Source organism: Catharus ustulatus, chromosome 4 (assembly GCF_009819885.2).
Source record: "Catharus ustulatus isolate bCatUst1 chromosome 4, bCatUst1.pri.v2, whole genome shotgun sequence".
Lineage (NCBI taxonomy): Eukaryota > Metazoa > Chordata > Aves > Passeriformes > Turdidae > Catharus > Catharus ustulatus.
In genome coordinates, this window is record NC_046224.1 from 35215041 (window position 1) to 35234683 (window position 19643).

The 19643-nt window shown below is 40.8% G+C and overlaps 1 protein-coding gene across 1 annotated transcript in view; it reads left to right on the forward strand.

Annotated features, from left to right (window-relative positions):
• Nucleotides 1-19643, forward strand: part of CPED1 (cadherin like and PC-esterase domain containing 1) — a 146761-nt gene that overhangs the window by 62660 nt on the left and 64458 nt on the right. The window contains exons 10-16 of the mRNA XM_033059148.1: nucleotides 1067-1234; nucleotides 3890-3994; nucleotides 5262-5431; nucleotides 11198-11265; nucleotides 11588-11632; nucleotides 13489-13675; nucleotides 16434-16602. Of these exons, the coding sequence (XP_032915039.1) occupies nucleotides 1067-1234; nucleotides 3890-3994; nucleotides 5262-5431; nucleotides 11198-11265; nucleotides 11588-11632; nucleotides 13489-13675; nucleotides 16434-16602 (912 nt within the window). The remainder of the gene's footprint in view (nucleotides 1-1066; nucleotides 1235-3889; nucleotides 3995-5261; nucleotides 5432-11197; nucleotides 11266-11587; nucleotides 11633-13488; nucleotides 13676-16433; nucleotides 16603-19643) is intronic.

The window sequence follows — 19643 nt, forward strand, 5'->3', positions numbered from 1 at the left end:
GTTTTTGTACCACTCCCGCCTCAGAACAACCTGTCCTGAAACAATTAGTGCTTTCCAACTGTTCTCGTTACCTCATGTGTACACATGAATATGCATATGCCTAGGTATGTAAAATGTTTCTTTATATTTGTGATATACAAATATTTAAAAAAAATAGTTAATATATCTCCACTTAAAATCTGTTCAAGTGCCTAGTAATAGCAGGGCAGTCAATCACTGCATTTTTCAGAAAAAAAAGAAAATCCTTTAAACACATAGGAAAAATACAGAAGTTTGCAGAATTTAAAAATTCCATGAAGACAATATTTTTAATTAGTCTGAGAAGACTTATTTAACTAGTATAACAAATGTGATATGTCATAACAATTCAATATTTGTCTACCAGGCTGTAAAAACATTATTCCAGAAGAGCTTAAAAAAACTAAACATAAAACATAATGTTTATCTTCTTGTATTGAAGTTCCAACCATTATCTGTTTTCCATAAATTCATAGAAAATCAGTAGGATTTAGTAGTTTCTTCTGAAAAAACAAATGGCTCTAGAAAATAGCTGTTGATAATTAATGCAACATTGACTTTGCATATTATAACTTGGAAATTATATTATGCAAGCAATCTATTCATATTGATGCTATATTTGTGTTTATGCTAAAGTAATGATTGAGTAATATTTCATAACCATGAATTTTTTCATTGTTTATATATTGTAAAACTTATGCTTTCATCCATAGTAACAGATGTTCTGTAATAAACCCTATGAAATTAGTTTTGCAAGAGTTTTGTTGACATGTAATCTGACATTTTATATTTTTAATCAAATTTAAAATCAAACATGGGAAAAAAATCTCTTCACATGTGTCTGCAATACTGCCCTCTGTCCACTGGAGGGCAGCAAACATTGTGTTACGGAGCTGTGACAGACAATGTGGCGCAGCTTTTGTTGGATTATAATCCTGTCAGTTTCTGTTGTTATTACCTTTTTTAAAGGTTCCAGGTCAGTATTTACTGCTGTGAGAAGACTGGAATTGTTATTAAAATTATAAATTTTTATAATTTTTTCCAACAGGTGCATGAAAACTTTGACTTTCAGATTGAGAATGAATCAGCTATTCAGGACCAAATTTCCAAAGAACTTCTTTTTGAAGATACATTTAAATTTCTCTTATCTGATGAATTCTCAACATCCAGTTTCATAGAAGCTTTGCAAAAAATATATGGATCATCTGTGAACAAGGTAGTTAATTCCAACTTTTTCTTCTTATTTGAAAATATTTAATTTTCAGTTGTATGCCTCTGAAATTGTTGGTGCCAACTTATAGAATGAAGGATTTATTTAATCAAAAACATCTTTTATTGTATTCTGGGGAATAAAACTGTAATTACATTGAACAATTGAATTTTCTTTTGCAAAAATTCTACTCTCCAATCATGTCATTTTCCAAAATACTGTGCTTGAAAGATATATTTAAAACTTTAAAAAGTAATTTTCCCACTATTTTTAAAATAATATTTTTTTCCTATACAGATTTGTGTATTTTCACAATTCTGTCCAGAAGTGGTTACAGTAATTTCACGAATACAAGCCGCACCAATTTGACCAAAATTTTGGTGGAAACCCGGAAGTGCGGCTAATATTCCGGGGCGGCTAATCTATTAACAAAATTCTAAAAGCTGCCAACACGGAAGTGAGAGCCCGCGGCAGCCCCAAGCCAAGCTGGAGCCCGGCCGGCCCCGGCAGAGGTGGGAAAGCCTGGCAGAGGCGGGGCCAGCAGTGTCGGGGGCGGGCGGCAGAGCCTGAGCCAGCAGGGCGGGGGAGCCCGGGAGAACTGGGGCTAGCAGTGCAGGGGAGCATGGCAGAAGCAGGAAGGCCGGCGGGTGGGGCTGCCTGGCAGCGGGGGAAGCCCAGCAGAATCGGGGCCAGCAGCGTGGGGGAGCCCGGCGGTGCGGGGGCCTGCAGTGCCGGCCAGGGCGAGGAAACGCGGCAGCGGTGCAGACGGGAGGGGGCGGCCGGCGAGCCTGGTGGCGGCGGCGGCAGCCCTGCCGGCGGGGCGAGCGAAAGCGGCGCTCGCGAAAGCGCCGCCACGAGCCGCGAACCGCGAGCCGCGAACCGCGAGCCGCGAACCGCGAGCCGCGAACCGCGAGCCGCGAGCCGCGAAACCGCCGCCGCGAGCTGCGAACCGCGAGCCGCGAAAGCGCCGCCGCGAGCCGCGAACCGCGAGCCGCGAGCCGCGAGCCGCGAGCCGCGAGCCGCGAACCGCGAGCCGCGAGCCGCGAACCGCGAGCCGCGAACCGCGAGCCGCGAACCGCGAACCGCGAGCCGCGAAAGCGCCGCCGCGAACCGCGAGCCGCGAAAGCGCCGCCGCGAGCCGCGAAAGCGCCGCCGCGAGCCGCGAAAGCGCCGCCGCGAGCCGCGAACCGCGAGCCGCGAAAGCGCCGCCGCGAGCCGCGAACCGCGAGCCGCGAAAGCGCCGCCGCGAACCGCGAGCCGCGAGCCGCGAACGCGCCGCCGCGAGCCGCGAACCGCGAGCCGCGAGCCGCGAACCGCGAACCGCGAGCCGCGAACCGCGAACCGCGAACCGCGAGCCGCGAACCGCGAACCGCGAGCCGCGAACCGCGAGCCGCGAACCGCGAGCCGCGAACCGCGAAAGCGCCGCCGCGAGCCGCGAACCGCGAGCCGCGAAAGCGCCGCCGCGAACCGCGAATCGCGAGCCGCGAAAGCGCCGCCGCGAGCCGCGAACCGCGAGCCGCGAAAGCGCCGCCGCGAGCCGCGAACCGCGAGCCGCGAAAGCGCCGCGGGGCGGGCGCGGCGCGGGGCGGGCGCGGCGCTCGCGAGGCGCGGCGCGGGGCGAGCGAAAGCGGCAGCGGGGCGGACGGCGAGCCCGGCGGCGGCAGCCCTGCCAGCCGGGCGAGCGAACGCGGCAGCGGGGCGGTGCTGACGGGAGAGGGGGGCCAGCGAGCCCGGCGGCGGCGGCAGCACCACCCGGCCAGCCCCGCCGAGCCGTGGCGCTGAGCTGGGCCACCCGGCCCCGTCGGCAACCATGAGCGGGCCGAGCCTGCCTGGCCCCGCCCCGAGCCAGTAAAGCCCGCTATGCCGCGATCCTGTTACTAATTGGCCAATTTGTGAAAGCTGCGCACGGATTCTCGCGACGAACGAAAGTGCGGCTAATATTCGGGGTGCGGCTTATCTATTGACAAAGACAGCAACATTGTCGAGGCACCGGGGGTGCGGCTTATAATCCGTGCGGCTTGTATTCGTGAAACTACTGTAAATCATGAATGGAGATACATGAGCATCAGAATTAAATTTTGTTGCTTACAACTTTGTGTCTTACTCTCAATGAAAGATCCAGTTCCAGTTTTTGTTTTTTTTTTTTTTTGCATTTATAGAATCCGCATAAATTTTGCTTCACCAGTGAAAACCATTTGTGACAAGCTGAGATCTCTTTTAGCCGTACTTCTCTCAGTCTGGGAACTTTTAAGGATGCATTTCTGAGGAGTCCCCTGCTTGAAAGACTTATGGCGACTAAATTATCCGGGCAGCTTCCACCTCTTGGACAGATGTGGCTAAAACGGGGTCATGGGTTCGAAATTTATGTCAGGATAAAGTAGAAAGCTGCAGACATCCAAACATGTAGCGATACGATTCCCCAGCCTGTGCTCCAGACAGCAGTAGTCTCTATGGGTTTGTTTCTACACGAAGCTAGGGCACAGTCTGCTTTATTCTAGACTGAAAAATGGGATGAGCTGTAAAGGAGCTGGGTGGCTGAGGTTAGGGCTAATTGAGAGCTGCTGTGACTTGTTCCTATGATCAGTGAAGGGATTGGGGTATAATGAAAGCACATTGCTTTCCATGTGATTTCACCAGAACATGTTGTCCTTTCCTTCACAGGACAGAACATACAACAGAGAAGATGAGCAATGTTTCTCTTTGGAAGAGATGAATTCAATGATTGCTTTCATAAAGGAGCTGAAGAGTCTTGGACAATTTGAGCTGGTAAAATATATAGGGTTTTGCTTTACTGGATATATATTATGTAAATCTCTTAACATTTCTCCTTCATTACTGTCCTTTGCTGTCTTTGGCAAATGTAATTTGGGTGGGCAGGGAAGCAAGGAGATAGAGATAACACTGATATTACTTTGGTGGATCGTTTGAATTTAATTTAAAATAGATAAAGAAATGCAACTGAGTATTTGAGCTGAGCTTCCACTGAAAAGGACAGCTAAAGCAGAAACAGAGACCAGAAAATAGAAGGGAAGGGAAGGGAAGGGAAGGGAAGGGAAGGGAAGGGAAGGGAAGGGAAGGGAAGGGAAGGGAAGGGAAGGGAAGGGAAGGGAAGGGAAGGGAAGGGAAGGGAAGGGAAGGGAAGGGAAGGGAAGGGAAGGGAAGGGAAGGGAAGGGAAGGGAAGGGAAGGGAAGGGAAGGGAAGGGAAGGGAAGGGAAGGGAAGGAAGCTATGTAAATTACTAATAAGGCGGTAAGAAAATAGAATGATAATGAAGCAAAGCAGGAGTGAGTGGAAGGACTGAGAAGTACAATACTGAGATCATGACCAGAGAGTAGATATAGATGAAAAAGTGACAAAAAACCCAAACCAAACCACAAAAACTGAAACAAACAAACAAACAACCAAAATAACCCCAAAGACCACAGGTGGAATATGTTTTCTTCTTCATTCTTTGAGTTCATTTTTGGAGAACACAGATGGAGGAATAACAATCGGTATCTGTGAATAGGCACAGTTAATGAGAGATATTATGAGAATTCAGAAATAAAGTATGTGCAAATGAATCTGTTGTTCAGAAAGTGTACATGATATCAGGATTTCTATGAGACTTCCTGGATGAGTATCAGGAATGGAGACTGATGACACTTTCTGAAGAAGCATTGAGTCTGACAGATCTGGAATTCACAGAATCATCTGTGTTGGAAGGGGGCCAGAAGGATCATCAAGTCCAACTCTTAAGTGAATGACCAATACAGGGATTGAACCTTTAACTTTGGCATTATTAGCTTCACACTCTGACCAACTGAGGTAAGCTCAGGGCCAGTTCAGAGGTAGAGGAGATCAAGCTCCACATTGATACTAGTAATCCTGATTTGCAAGGCTGGGCATGACAGTCCTTTTCTAAGCGTGTGGGAAAGAGCATTAATATATGACCAGCCCTATGCTGTATATACTGTCTTCTGATAATTCTTTACATATTTGCACTCCACAAATACCATACTGTGTTGTCTCAAATCAGTGTCTCTCTTCTCAGCTTTTCCCTTCTTCTACACCCAAGATCCAGATGTTGCTGCGTGACCTTTATCGAACAGTAGACCCAATGAGGCGGCTTAGTTCAGTCCTGACTCTGCATTGGTTGCTTTCCAATGTCCTTCAGCAGTTCCAGCTCATGAATAAAGAGGCACATACAAATCTTTCAGAGTGGTAAGATAACTCTTGTATATGTTGAGGATAGTTTCTCATGTTCTATAACTGCAGTATCTCCAGTGAGCTTAATCCTTCAGTAGATGTAGATGGCTTGCAGCCCTTGAGATGAAGGTCGATCATCCCATATGGAGATCTGTCAGCCATCCTGCCATTAGAACTGTAGCTAGGTCTCTAAATAGAACAGGTTTTGCTTCTCTGTCTAACATGAAGGACTCTGAATTGAAAATAAATTGGAACTATTGTAAATTTTTTAAAGAAACATTAATTAGGTACATTTTTTTTCCTGTAAGCAGTTGTAAACTCTAAATTAGGAGCATTTCCCAGGGTTAAGACTGTCTTAATTTATGCAGTAATTAAAAGCAAAACTGTAAAAAAAAATATAACTTTCAGGTGAAAATTTTTTCCAGAATAATTAATAGTTTACCTTGGTTCCAAATTTTCTGTCCAACAAAAGACAGATCAGAGAGCATAATGCTCTGAGAACCTCATTTAAATGCCTTATGAAAAGATGGAAAAAATGCTATAATGACAAGGTTAGATCCACTGAATTTTTGCCAAGAACTTTTAACTTTCATGAGGAGAGAAAGAGGAAAGAAAGAACAGAACAAGGGAAGAAGAGAGGCAAGAAGGAAGGAAGGAAGGAAGGAAGGAAGGAAGGGAGGGAGGAAGGAAGGAAGGAAGGAAGGAAGGAAGGAAGGAAGGAAGGAAGGAAGGAAGGAAGGAAGGAAGGAAGGAAGGAAGGAAGGAAGGAAGGAAGGAAGGAAGGAAGGAAGGAAGGAAGGAGAAAACATATAGTATACTATATGTTTAGTACAAAATTTTTCAAAATGTATTTTCTGTTTTCATTATCTCTAGCTAATGGTGTTTCATATGCATGTATGCCATACTGACTACTGACATTTATGATTTTCAAGCAAGGACTTGGAAGTAGAGGCACATTAGACAATGTGTATGTTCCATTCCTTTGAGTCTCTAGATGAATGATATTAATTTGTACATTTTACTGGAAAATACTGTAGTGAGTATATAAGGCATCTGTAAGATTTCTTAAGTTTTAATTTTGTTCCTCATTGAATAGAACATGACTTTCAGCAAATCAATAATTATCTGTATGTTTGTTTGCTTTACTGTAAAGGGGACCTTATACTTTGTCACTTTAAGTTAATGTTTATTATTTTAAATATACATAGTTCCATAAAAGTGCTAAATTATTATTGTTACTGCCGACCACTCTGATCAGTCTGTGAGAAGGAACTCAAAGCAGCTGCTTGCATTCATATGTAAGCCCTTGCCCTTTTGCAGAAATATTTAGGTTTGCATATCAAAGCATACCAGCCTTTAGGAGCTTTCTGTTCTAATCTGAGCTGTGCCACTCACTCACTTTGAGCAAGCCCCTTGGCCTCTTTTTTTTTCCTTCAAGCTCAACATTATTGTATATGTATAAATATGTAGAAGTACCATGATCTTTCTCCAGGGCATAGGCCAATGTGCTTCTTTGCTCTGTATTTTTCTGTAGTGGCAAAGCTAATAACACCATTGTCTTCATTCACTGTATTAACAACCATGTCCTTTGACATTGCTAAATCAGAATCTTCCACTCCTTTAGCTACATGCATGTGAGGTTGATGCATGTGTCAGATATGCATGTGATTATACTTAATTGCAAGGAAGAAAGAGCTTAGTTGTACTTACTCCCCAAATAACTTAGGTATGCATTCTCTTTGAGCTTTGATTAATCTTTTTTTTTTTTTTTTTTTTTTTCCCACAGCTTTGATGAGTTTGTATATCAGAACACTTTTCCTGAATTTCCTCAGTTAAGGCCAGGTTGTTCAGTCAATTTATTTAAGAGCTCTTATTTCTCTGACTGTGGAAAACTGGTATTTCTGTTTATCAAATCTAGTGATTCCATAACTGACTGTCCAAGCAGATAAGAAATACATGGGAAAAATAGTGACTTCTGACTGAGGTCTTGTACAATTACTTTGTTTACCGATGATGACTCCAAAGGATGAAGGCAGGATATAAAGATGTTTCCTAGTCTACATTTTAACTCATTTCATCTATATGACTAGGGTTGAAACGTTAGATGGTATTAGTGAACTCTCTGAATTCCTTCTACAGGAGAAGTAAGAACTCTAGAAACTCGTCTCAAACTATAATGAAGTAATTGCAGCCGGTGAAAATGACCACCTCAGGTGCACTGATATAAGATATTACACCAAACATGTACTCTGAAAAAATTTTTGGCTTTTTTAATGGACTTTTTTCAACTCTATGCAGCTTATACTCATATAAACTCATATAGACTAGGACATACATAACTGCTGTCTTTTGGAATAGGGGGCAATGAGGTGTCATGGAAAGTATATTTGGCTATATCTGATAGCATGGAAGAATCAGATTAGTCAGTAAAGCTAGCTCTTCTGTATCTGCAGAAGTCAAAAGCCTAAGCAGGTCAAAGAGCTGCAACTGTTTTTTGAAATACTGATATATTTGTAAAAGTGGTTCTTCTAGCTTCTCATATGCAAACCCTTTTTTAGTTCAAACTGGGAGCATCAGCCCTCAGACTGAATTTGGGCTGAAAATACTTTTTTGTAATTTAACTTGGTCACACCAATTACCTGTGAAACCTGAGAAATTAACATGCTTTTATGGGACAGAAAAAGGCAATGGCAAAGGAAGACAAGACTAAGATCACTGACCTAGAATGGGAAGAGTGAGAGACAGAAAGAAGGAGGAAACGAGAGAGACAGTTGGGATGAAGTGCTAGGAAATTTATCCCACTCTTGCACCTGAATTTTTGTGTTTCACTTCTGAAGATCAGCACAAGGTATTTCATTTAAGGGCCCAAATGACCTCATGGAAACTCTGAGACTGACGCCAAACAAACACTCTACAAAATAGAGTGCTTATTTTGAAGGGAGACTACATAACATCATGTAAAGAAAGAAAATTCATAACTCTACTAAATACTAAAATATGGTCTCAGTCTTGAGTTTATGACCCATTGAAAGTTGCACCATTCACAACTAACATATCCATCAGAGACACCAAAAGTGACTAGTTTTTTCTTTTTATATTTTAATCTTGTGAAATATTCTATTTCTGCATGTCTTTCATTGCTTATGTTAGATTGCATAGACAACCAGAGCTATATTAATATTGCTACTGTCAATCCTTTGCCTTTCTTGTTTGCTGAATCAGGGAGATTTCTAAAGAATAGGTTCACAGTCAATAGTTTGTGATGTACATGTTGGGAATCTTTTCAGAGGTACATTCACAAGCATACACTCACCAAGGGTACTGACATACAGGCATTAGTTTCATTAGAACTAACTGTAAAGTGTGTAGGCAAAGAACACATCTGTACTTGTCACCTCCAAGACACTTAAGTAAAGAGGGGGCCACTGAAACAGATGAAGGTCCTTTCTTGAGTAACAGCATGTGAACGAAAGGAGTCTGCAAAGTTCTCTGTATTAGGAGGAACTTCATAACTACATTGTATCTCAGTCTGCTCATTGCAAGGAGCTTGGACAAAGGAAAGCTTCATGGCGCTGATGATTAAAAAGCTCAGGCTGCAGCAGAGATAAATCATTGAACCATAGAGTCATTTATATTGGAAAGGTTCCTCTCATCCTATCGCTTAATACGTGGGAGAATGCCTCCACCCCGCCACAGCCTTGTTTCAGGAGTTGTAGAGAGTGTTGAGGTCTCCCCTGCACCTCTTTTTCTCCAGACTAAACATCTTCACCTCACTGAGCCACTCCTCATAAGGCTTGTGCTCCAACCCCTTCCCCAGGTTCATTACCATGCTCCAACACCTCAATATCTTTCATGTAGTGAGAAGCCAAAGCTGAACATAAGATTCAAGGTGTGGCCTCACCAGTGCTGAGTGCAGGGGGACAATCACTGCCCCAGTGCTGCTGGCTATGTTGTAATCTGAAAATGTTTCTCTAATATGATTTCTAAATACTACATTTTGCTGCCCAGCTGTAATCAGATATCGTTATTATATGTCTCTTAATGCTGTATGATGTTAATTGCAGTCTCTACAGATTTGAGATTCATACAGGTCATGCTGTTCCTTTGTGAGCAGGGACCTTGTAATTGTGACTGCCACCACAAAGGCACACTCCTGAGATGTTCTCTGACTAAAACCAAAGTCTGTCTTTGTATAGAGTTCAGAAATGTTGCTTTCACCATAAAACAGGATTTTGGACCAGGCAAGCAATAAGGGACAGTAGAGAGAAAAAATATATTTTGTTTGAGTGCCAGGTGTACAAAGCGAAGCATGCAGAGTCCCCAGGCAGGTACAAAGGAGAGCCACTTTTTTGCAAAAAAAAGGCCTCTTTAAACAGCCAGGCCTTTATCAGTAACCTAGTTTTAAATCATAACAAATGTAATCCAACCAACCACCATGATGGGAACACATAATGGTTATATGTCTTGTTTTTCTACCTCTAATTCATCTGAGTCACTTTCCCACGATCCTCTTCTACTTATCCAAAGTAGCAGGCCTGAACCATGATTTTACAAGTGTAACAAGGCCTTTTTTCTATAAGGTTTTACCTATATGCAACAGTATTTGATAGATGTTAGCTGTTACATCTTTTACAAGCAGAAAGAGGGGTGCAAAATTACTTACAACTGGGAAAGCAAGCCCTCCGAGTGTTTGTTAAGTGCCTCCTTTGAAGTAGGTAATGAATTTGCATGAAATTAGGGTGGTATCTAGATAATGCAAGCCCAGAACTACGTTTTCCTGCACACACACACAGATCTGCCAGGTGCTTCTTTCCTTATCTCATTGAGTTAATGCAGAAATCTGTTTTATCACTTTTTCCATGATTGACCTCAGTACTGCTTTTAGAAGCTGCTGTTGAAACATCACTGATGGATGATTGCACAGCACAATATTGCCACCTCCCTTGCTTGGAACAGACAGTGACTTTATGTTCTTCAAAGTCCAAATTGCATTATCCAGGAAGAAGCTGCATTATGACAACTTCTAAAGGAAACACTAGGAGGGAAACCATGAACGCTTCCAGAAACGCTAATGGACCTCCAAAAAGGTCTTATCAGCCAGAGGGTTGGATTGAAGAGAAGCCTACTCCCTTTTTCTTCCAAAATTCTACTTGAAAGAAAAAATCTGCAGAGTTCACAATATGGGCAACTGGCATGTTGATTTTTTTTGTTCCAATTGACTTGTCTTTTTTTCACAGAGATTTTACACAAACACACACATGCATGCACGCGCACACACACACTGGATTTGTTTTGAAAGTAAAACACACAGAGATTCCATTTGAGGAATTTATGGTAATATTAGTGCAGATAATCCCCATGAGACATGCCTTCATTTTTATTTAATTAGTTTTTAACAAAGTCTAGCTTTAATCTCAAGTATATGTAAAAATAAAACCAAAAAACAACTATCATAGAAGCAGTTAAGAGACATGGTTTGGTTTATTTTCTTCTTGCCTATATCCACTCTTCCCAGCAATGCAACTATGTTTTGGAATTTATTTCCTTTTTTTCTATTGATGTGATGTGCTGCCATGTATTATGAGATGTGTGTCTTTTTCTGTTACGTTCACTCAGGTGATATCTCTAGTGCTCGGAATACGAATCCAGAAAGTTCATTTTTCTGTGGAGAGTACTAAAATACCATGTGCTCTGGGGTACCATATAGAAATTTTTGCAAAATATTTCATTGTTTCTGTTCCTCCCATTCATGTAGAAATATGTCTGCTATTGAATTGACAGGCAACTTTCTCAAGAAAATATGAGTCCTAAGCAGAATGTTCCTTCTGACTTCAGGAAGAATCATGAAGGTGAGGGTTCAGAGTAAGATTTCTTATATACAGTATGTTTTTCCTATTTGTATTATTTTTGATAACGTGTGGATTTAGATCACATTGCCTTGCATTTCAGTTGGAAAGCCTTAGCTTACTACATATAAAAGACCAATTTCTTCCTTATCTTATGTAATTTGCTATGCGGAGCCCATGAGCAGCATTTGCAAGCCTAAAGTAAAGATCTCACACTGTAAAGAATAAAAGGTGTCTCCTAAAAGTAAAAGATGGTTATTTCTCCAATAGGACTGTAATCAGGGTGAGAACAGAAAATTATTAGCTGTTTCTGCTTATCTTTCAGCATTGCATTATCCCAGTAAGACTGGAGAAAAACACTGCAGTTATGGTAAGTAAAGGTCTTTCTAGACTACAGAGGGGAAAAGATATCATGAAAAAGTTTCTTGGGTTTCTCTACATAATCTCTAAGTGAAGAGTATCTGTAGGCTCTTACTGAGAAAAAAAAGGAATTTTAAGTATCAAGAATGTTTATAAAACACTCAATAAATGGACTATTATGTTAAATAAGCCTCAAAACCAAAATTAAACACTGCTGTATGTGCATACTAATGTGAGTATTCTAGCACTCATTGATCCCTTGTCACACTTCAATAGACTTTTGCCCCTCTCTTTCCAATAACCTCAGCATACATTTGTTCTTGTGGAAAAACCTTTAAACTTGTCTGGAATTTAATCAGCTTTGTTCAAAGCTTTGTCTTCAGCTCTGTAATGGAGTATTAAGGAGCTGCTTAAGAGATGAGGAGTTTTTCTGAAATATTTGCTTGTAGGAATATCTAAGATATTTTTAAAGATCTGTAAAGAGGTGAAATATGTTTTTCTTTGGTGGTAGCAATGCTTTCTGCTGCCTCATTCCCAAATTATCTGAGAGGCGCGTTTGTAAATGTGAAGCCATTGCTGTATGGTGGAAAGGTTTTGGTACACATTGAGCCTCATGTCTCTTTTGTTGTTGATCTCATGTTGCCTCCAGGAACTATTGTTGTGCCGGACAGAGACCAGAAATACTCCTAGGCTGGCTGACTGGCATCACATTCTAATTGCATGATCCTTTATTTTAAAAACATCTCAATTAATTTTACTTTGAAATTCCTCTTAATTTTTAAGCTAGTAGTGAGAAAAAGAAATCCAAGTGAAGCATACAGAATATGGAGAAATGTTTATACTCATCTGTAGGGTTTTTTTTTAAATACCTTGTGTGTGTCAAGGTGTGACACTCTATTCCCCTACAAAGCTTGTCCAAATTCTGTTCTTCCATTGGAATATCCTCCATTAAGTTTTAATCCATGCAAGAGAGTTCTCAAATTGCCCTGTTTAGTTTCTCAGGGCAGATATTTCAAAATTGAAATAAAAATATTTGCACCATTTTTGACCCTTTTTATTCACAAGATTTTTCAGATATTATAGTAAAGGACTTTCCGATCTGCAATATTTTCTGAAGTACCCAATTTAAAACATGTGCTAATGAATACATGTGTAAAGCAGTTTTGAATGTATTATACTGTAAATCTGAATCCAATAGGCTGGATTAAAATATTTGTCATAAGTAGGTTGCCAACAAATAATTACTCTCATGAGTAATTTGGCAAACACTATGAAGTAAAGGACACATTTGAGCAAATAGGATTTGATTGTGGAGATTTCATGCACAAGGAAAGGAGCTGGAATTTGTTGATATAGGAATTTTAATAAAACATTCTTCCAGCTGTACTGCAAATGACCCCATGGGTCTTGATATGTCCATGTGACTTGTTCTTATGAACAATATGTCTGACTTATTTTGATTTTTATTGAAAATTACACTTGTACATAAACCCTGTACACAGCCTGGTACCTAAGCAGGTTATGAATTTTGGCCTGCCTCTTCTTTAAGTTTCAGTTAACTAACTAGAGACAGATCTCCCAGACTTAATCCTTCCCTTTTCAAAGGCTTACCCAGGCTTTGAGTTCTGTGACTAGGACTAAAGTGATTGGACACTGGATATTTAAAATCCCTGCAAGGCCTACAGATTTCTCTCAAGTGCCATTACAAACTCCATTAAAACTTTGCAGCAGGATTATGAGTCTCAAAGTCTCTAGGCATTAAATATCTTGCCACTGTACATGGTTTCAATCTGCCAGAAGTTGCATGTTGTTCCAGAATGTTAATACGTTTCACATTTTTTTTTCTCTGATGCCTTCTTGGAACAGATAAAGATACCCTATCTCATATCAGACAGATCTTCACCAGTCCACAGCTGGACTTGAATCCTCAGTTTAACCCAAGGATAAGAGAATACTATGCAGAAGTGCCATTTGACATGGTGACAGTGAAGATAGGAGCAGAACCCTCTAACTGTCAATGCCACGTACACCTCGATGACAAGAAAGGGCCAAGGTATGAGCAACAAAATATGAGTGTAAAAGCTTAATTTTGAAAATATGTCGTAATGTTCCACAATTTTTTTAAAGTTTCCAAACCCCAAATAGATTAGTCACAGGATAGTCAGAGGGAGTTCAACACAGAAACTTGCATTTATTTCCAGCGTCCTGAAAGCAATGGTCATGTGTTGTTCCCAAGCCATAATTAACCCTAGCTTAATGGAGTGTACAGCTCCAATATCTCACCCAGCTTCTGCAGTCACTGACAGCATCAAAGCTGCTTGGGAACAGACTATCACTACTCTGCACACAGCAGATGAGTGAGAATTTGATCTCTCGTGTCTGGGTATTAATTTTGCATGGTGCCCTAATCTACTGCCCTGCTCGGCTTGGTCTGTTTACATGGGTCAAAATAGGGCCATTGGCTTCAATAAAAGAAATAAGTTAAAGTTTACTAACTCAGAATGATCCATTTTTGTCATAGTTGTATTGTAAGGGATTATCATAGTATCACAGAAGTCACATTGAAAAAGACCCTTAAGATCATCATGTCCAGCTGTTAACCCAGCACTGCCAAACCACCACTAAACCACATCCCTAAGTGCCACATCTGCATGGCTTTTAAATTACTACCAGGATGCTGACGCAGCCACTTCCCTGGGCAGTTCCAGTGCTTGATAACCCTTTCAGTGAAGAAATTCTTTCTAATATTGAACCTATACCTCCCCTGGTGCAACATAGTTGTTTCCTTTTGTCCTCTCGCTTGGGAGAAGAGACAGCCCCCCACCTTCTACAATCTCCTGTCCAGCAGTTGTCAAGAGTCTCCCCTCAGCCTCCTTTTCTTCCCTCCTGCTCCCTCAGCCACTCCTCATCAGACTTGTGCTCCAGTACCTTCACCTTGCTTCCTTCCTTCTCTGGATGTGCTCCAGCCACTCAGTGTCTTTTTTGTAGTGAGGTGCCCAAAACTGAACACAAGATTTGAGGTGCAGCCTCACCAGTGCCAAGTACATGGGGGCAATCACTGCCCTGGTCCTGTTGGCCACATTATTCTTCATAGAGGGCAGAATGCCATTTGCCTTCTTGGCCAGCTGGGCACATGCAGGGTGATGTTCAGCAGCTCTTGACCAGCACCCTCAGGTACTTTTCTGCCAGGCATCTTTGCAGCCATTTTGCCCACAGCCTGTAGCTCTGCCTGGGGTTGTTGTGACCCAAGTGCAGGACCTGGAACTTGTCCTTGTTGAGCCTATACACTTGGTCTCAGCCCTTCCATCCAGCCTATCCAGATCCCTCTGCAAAGCTGTCTTCCCCTCCATCAGATCAACACTCCCACCTAACTTAGTGTTATTTGCAAATTGACTGAGGGTGCCCTCAATTTCCATGTCCATATAATTGGTTTGGCCATCCAGCTGGTTTTTTACCCAGCAAAATGTATGTGAACGTAAGGTGTGAGCAGCCAGTTTTCTCCAGAAGAATTCTGTGGAAAACAATTCCAAGGCCTTCACTAAAGTCTAGGTAGGCAACAATCACAGCCTTTCTCTCATCCATTAAGTGGGTTATCTTGTCATCCACAAGAGTTCCATCTTATGTGATCTTTTAGAAAACGATAAAGCTGGATGATAGAGGAGAGAGCAGTCATCACTAAACATCATGTTTGAGCACTGACTCACAATAAACCATGACTTAATTGCTGCTATGAACCCTGACACAGTTTTGGCTTTCCCAACCAGCTCTCTCAGAGACAACAGCATGTACCAGGGACAATACCAATGGTATTTTGGATATGACCTGGTTTTTAAGGTTGGGAGGAACAAAAGCTGTTCATTTATCTGGGTCAGGTACCTCAGAACCAGAGAACTGGCTTATTTACATACTAGCCATTAGTGGGTGGATAAGCAGGAGAACAGGGACAGTAATTTTCTTGGGAAGAAACGTTCTTAACCATTTCAGAGCTAACTTTGTTTCATGGCATGAAGTGCTTAGTCAACATACCACCTTTTGACTGACTGTGAAGCAGATGCTTTGACCTGGAATGTCTGCTACTAACCAGAAAGTCTGTGCAGTTGTTACTGATCTGATGCCCAATGTCTTTTCAGTAAGAAATAAATCTTGACTTATCATTTCAAAAGAAACTGTCATTGTATTCTTCCCCCCAACATTTTGCTGTTTTAATGTGAAACGCCTTGGCAGTCAACTTGAATATATGTGAAAACCTCAAAGATTTTTTTTCCTTTCCGTAGAATGAAGAAGAATAGCAAGATGCTCTTTATACTGAAAAACCCTGCATGTGCAGATTCAGCATTTATTTATTTTTCAGAATTTATTTCCCTGCTAAAGGCAGAAGAGCACAGCTCAGCTTTGCTCTGGTTTGTTACTCTGAGCAGTTTGTCTGGAAATCCATCACATTGGCTAGTGGACAATTTCAGCAGCCAGCTACACTTCTGATTGTATTTGTCTCACTGCTGACTTCATCACAAATTTGGGCCTGCAGGAATTATTGTCGCTGATGGTTTCATTCACAGATTTCATGTCAAAATACTTTCCACTACCACTGTTTTCACTAAATTTCACTCTATTTTGTCTTCTTGGTACAAGACAAAATACTTACGAATCCTATTTTGCATTGTTTTTATTTAAAATCTCATGTATTTTGTAAAAGAAAGAAAATGTTAGAAATAGCAGCCTCAAGGAGCAAGTAAAGTTTAGCAGCCATTAAAAGAGTGTACATCTTTGTTTCTTTATTGTTTATTGCACTTCTTTCCTATTTTGTCATACAGCATTGCTAACTACCCCCTTGGCCTTGGACTGAACAAAGTCATCATTGTCTTAACGGATGATTCGCAGCCCAGCCCTGAGGTTGTGAGCAGCTACAAAGTCACAATTTATCGAGAAGATCGCCCTAGTCTCCCTTTGTTTGATGACTATATGATGTGTGGGTTTGTGCAGGTATTGTTTCTGCATTCTTTTGCTATACACATTAATAGGAATAGCTGGTTTCTGTTCATTCCATGGTATGAATTAGGGTACATGAGCCAAAGCTCATGCAGAGCCAGTTTTTCTTGAGATTGTTTGAAATTCAGCATTTATGCAACATTTTGGGTATAAAAGGCAAGTCCAGCGTAAGTACCTGTTACCATATATTTGAGAGCTCCAGGTTAATTAATCCTTGCCTTGGTGAGCCAAAATTTTCTTATAACTTTTCATAACTGTCTCTCTCTGACATTGGAGACATGGAAATAATTTTACCAGGAAAGATATTTAGGATGACAGTGGTTATTTATCAATGTTCAAGACAAATGCTGCTGCATAATTTATGAATGAAAACTGTTTATTCTACATCAATAAACACAGTAAAAAAACCCTCACTTATGATTCCAAAGGTAGGGATGGCTGTTGCTTACATCACATTTGTCCAAATACAAATTTGGGAATGCACATAATTTACTCCCTACAAATAGCAGTCCTTAGGAAGGAGTGGGTCTGTTGAATGAAAAAACGACCAGAGTCTGTCCAATATGGCTTAATAAGGGCTGGGAAAGCTGAGCCCATACTGAATTAGACACAAAAATGGAAGAAAGCTAATGAAAGTAACAGTGAAGATTTCAGTTAGTGAAACTATAGTGATAAAAATATTATGCATAAGAGAGAAAACCTGGGACACATTCTGGAACAGAGCTGTTTATATTCCAAAGTTTGAGGACTAAATGTTGGTTGCTGCTTGATATGATGGGCAAAGATAAACCAACCAGTTTGTAGTGGTAAGTGACATTGTAAATGGTAACCATGGGCAGTGCATTTTTCTGTGGAATTGTAGGCAGATTGAAAAGATTGGTGGGTTCATTCCAGAGTATCCAGGAGTAATATATTTTGTCACAATTAATTCTGCAACCAGAAAGTAGAATTTTCAAAACTATTGTGTTCAAACTGTCATGCTTGTTCACATCAAATATCTAATCCTATCTTTATTTATTTCTGTAAGAAGATCTTAGTATATTCTTTAGCAAAACTTGCTTCCCTTCTCTGGTTTCTTTCCATATACTGCAGAAGAGTTTGGGAGATCAGGGTGGTAGAAGTCAGAGCATTTATATGATCGGACAGATCAAGAGGGATTATGTTTTTCTTGTGGAGAAATAAGCAGTAGGGCTTAAAATGAGTCAAAGAGATTATAAATATTGATAACAAATTCTATGTTAACAATAATTATCTCAACCTGAAAATCAGGACTGCCAGACAAAATGTAGGTAGTAATCATACTGTACGGACTGCTGACCTGAATACCTGATTATGGTGTTGTCTGGCCCTCCACCTCGTCTCTGTCTCTTCTCTTAGACTTCTCTTACAAGCTCAAAAGGTCAAGGACTATCTTCTTACTAATTGCACTGACTCAACACTACATCTAGTAGTCGTTACAGAAAAATACGAATAAACACATATAACACCTGAGATTTCAGTTCAGTTGTACAGCAACCTGCTTGACATCTTAAGTATGACCTAATATGAAAACGAGAACAGCTGTCAATTGAACTAGAGTTATATTACTAGGAGAGCACACTGGCTGCAAAGATGTGAGAAAAGCTTTTTGTTTCCTTATTTGGGACACATATCTGAGTATAGGAACAGGAATTCAACTTCAAAAATATCTTCCCACACCAGAGGTTAAACTGTTGTTAATGTTCTATGATACCATTAATGAGACTGAGTATGAATCTTTGAAGCACTGTGACGGCAGAGATCTAGACTGATAAAAATGAAAAGTGTTTTAGAAATTTCTTTTGATTGAGCTTGGTTTTCTGCTCCTCTGTGAATAACTACCCTCTAACGCTGTTGTTCAGTGCTAGGGATGACTTCAGGAGTTTAGAGGGAAAATGAGATGAAAAGCATTCTTGTGGTATCTAATAAGCACTGTGAAGATACAGTGTGAGATTCTAAAACAACTTTTAGATATGTTAGAGGTAAACTTATCAGAGAGTGACTTTAAAAAACAAACAAAGGCTGGAGCTGGAGATAGAAATGGTATTCTCAAACACTTAAAAGTCTGCATTTTTTCCTATTTGCTAGAACAGAATGTTTTGCCTTTTTGCTTAGAATATCTTTTTATCAATACAAAACTCACCTCTTAAACAGCATCATTGCATTTTGCTCTTCATGCCAGAGAAAACTACTCAGTCTTGCAAAGCCAGTTGATACACCCTCATTAGAGGCATGAATACTTGTTCTCGTAGTAATGATACCCTCTTTTAGGAGAAAAAGGATAAATACAGCATGAATTTATGGAGTCTCCTTTGAACACTTGACTAGGCACAAGTGGGATCACACATGAGGAGAGAAAGGCCACTGATAGTGGTGTGGTCTTTCTCATGGATGGCTTCAGTTAAAATTCTAATCCAGCAGCTTTTTTTCCTCACTTTCTTCTATAGTTAGTCTCATTAGGCTATTCAGGTTTCACTGCAAGATGATACTAAAGGAAGCTTACAATAAAATAGAGAGTGTGAGATGTGGTTTCCAACAGCCTAACAATTCTAATGCAGTTGAATAATCCTGGATTAATTTTGAGGTATTGATTTGAGAAGTGTGTGGTTCCAAGCCTTGCAACCTCTAAAAGGGAAAAAAATATTGTCTCCTGTACTTTTTGATAGCAACTATAATATCCCCATTAAAACCAAATTAGTGAAGAATAAACAGTCATCTCACAATAACACCTTCAGCAGGTTAGGCTGCCTTCTATTTTGTGTTCTGCATTTTGATAGTATTGTTTGGACTGCAAATGGAGAGACTGTTGATTTGTGCTTGAACTAAATTTTGTGCAATTGCTGACAACATTCAAATTAAGTATCCTTGAAAGAAATGGTACCATTTCATAATCATCTCTTAAGCTGTGATATGGAAGATAGTTAGAATCCAAGACAGTCAGCAGAAAAACCAGTGAGCTCTTAAGATAGGGTTATCATCATCACTCTTAACTGAAAGATCCCAGACTATGCACATAT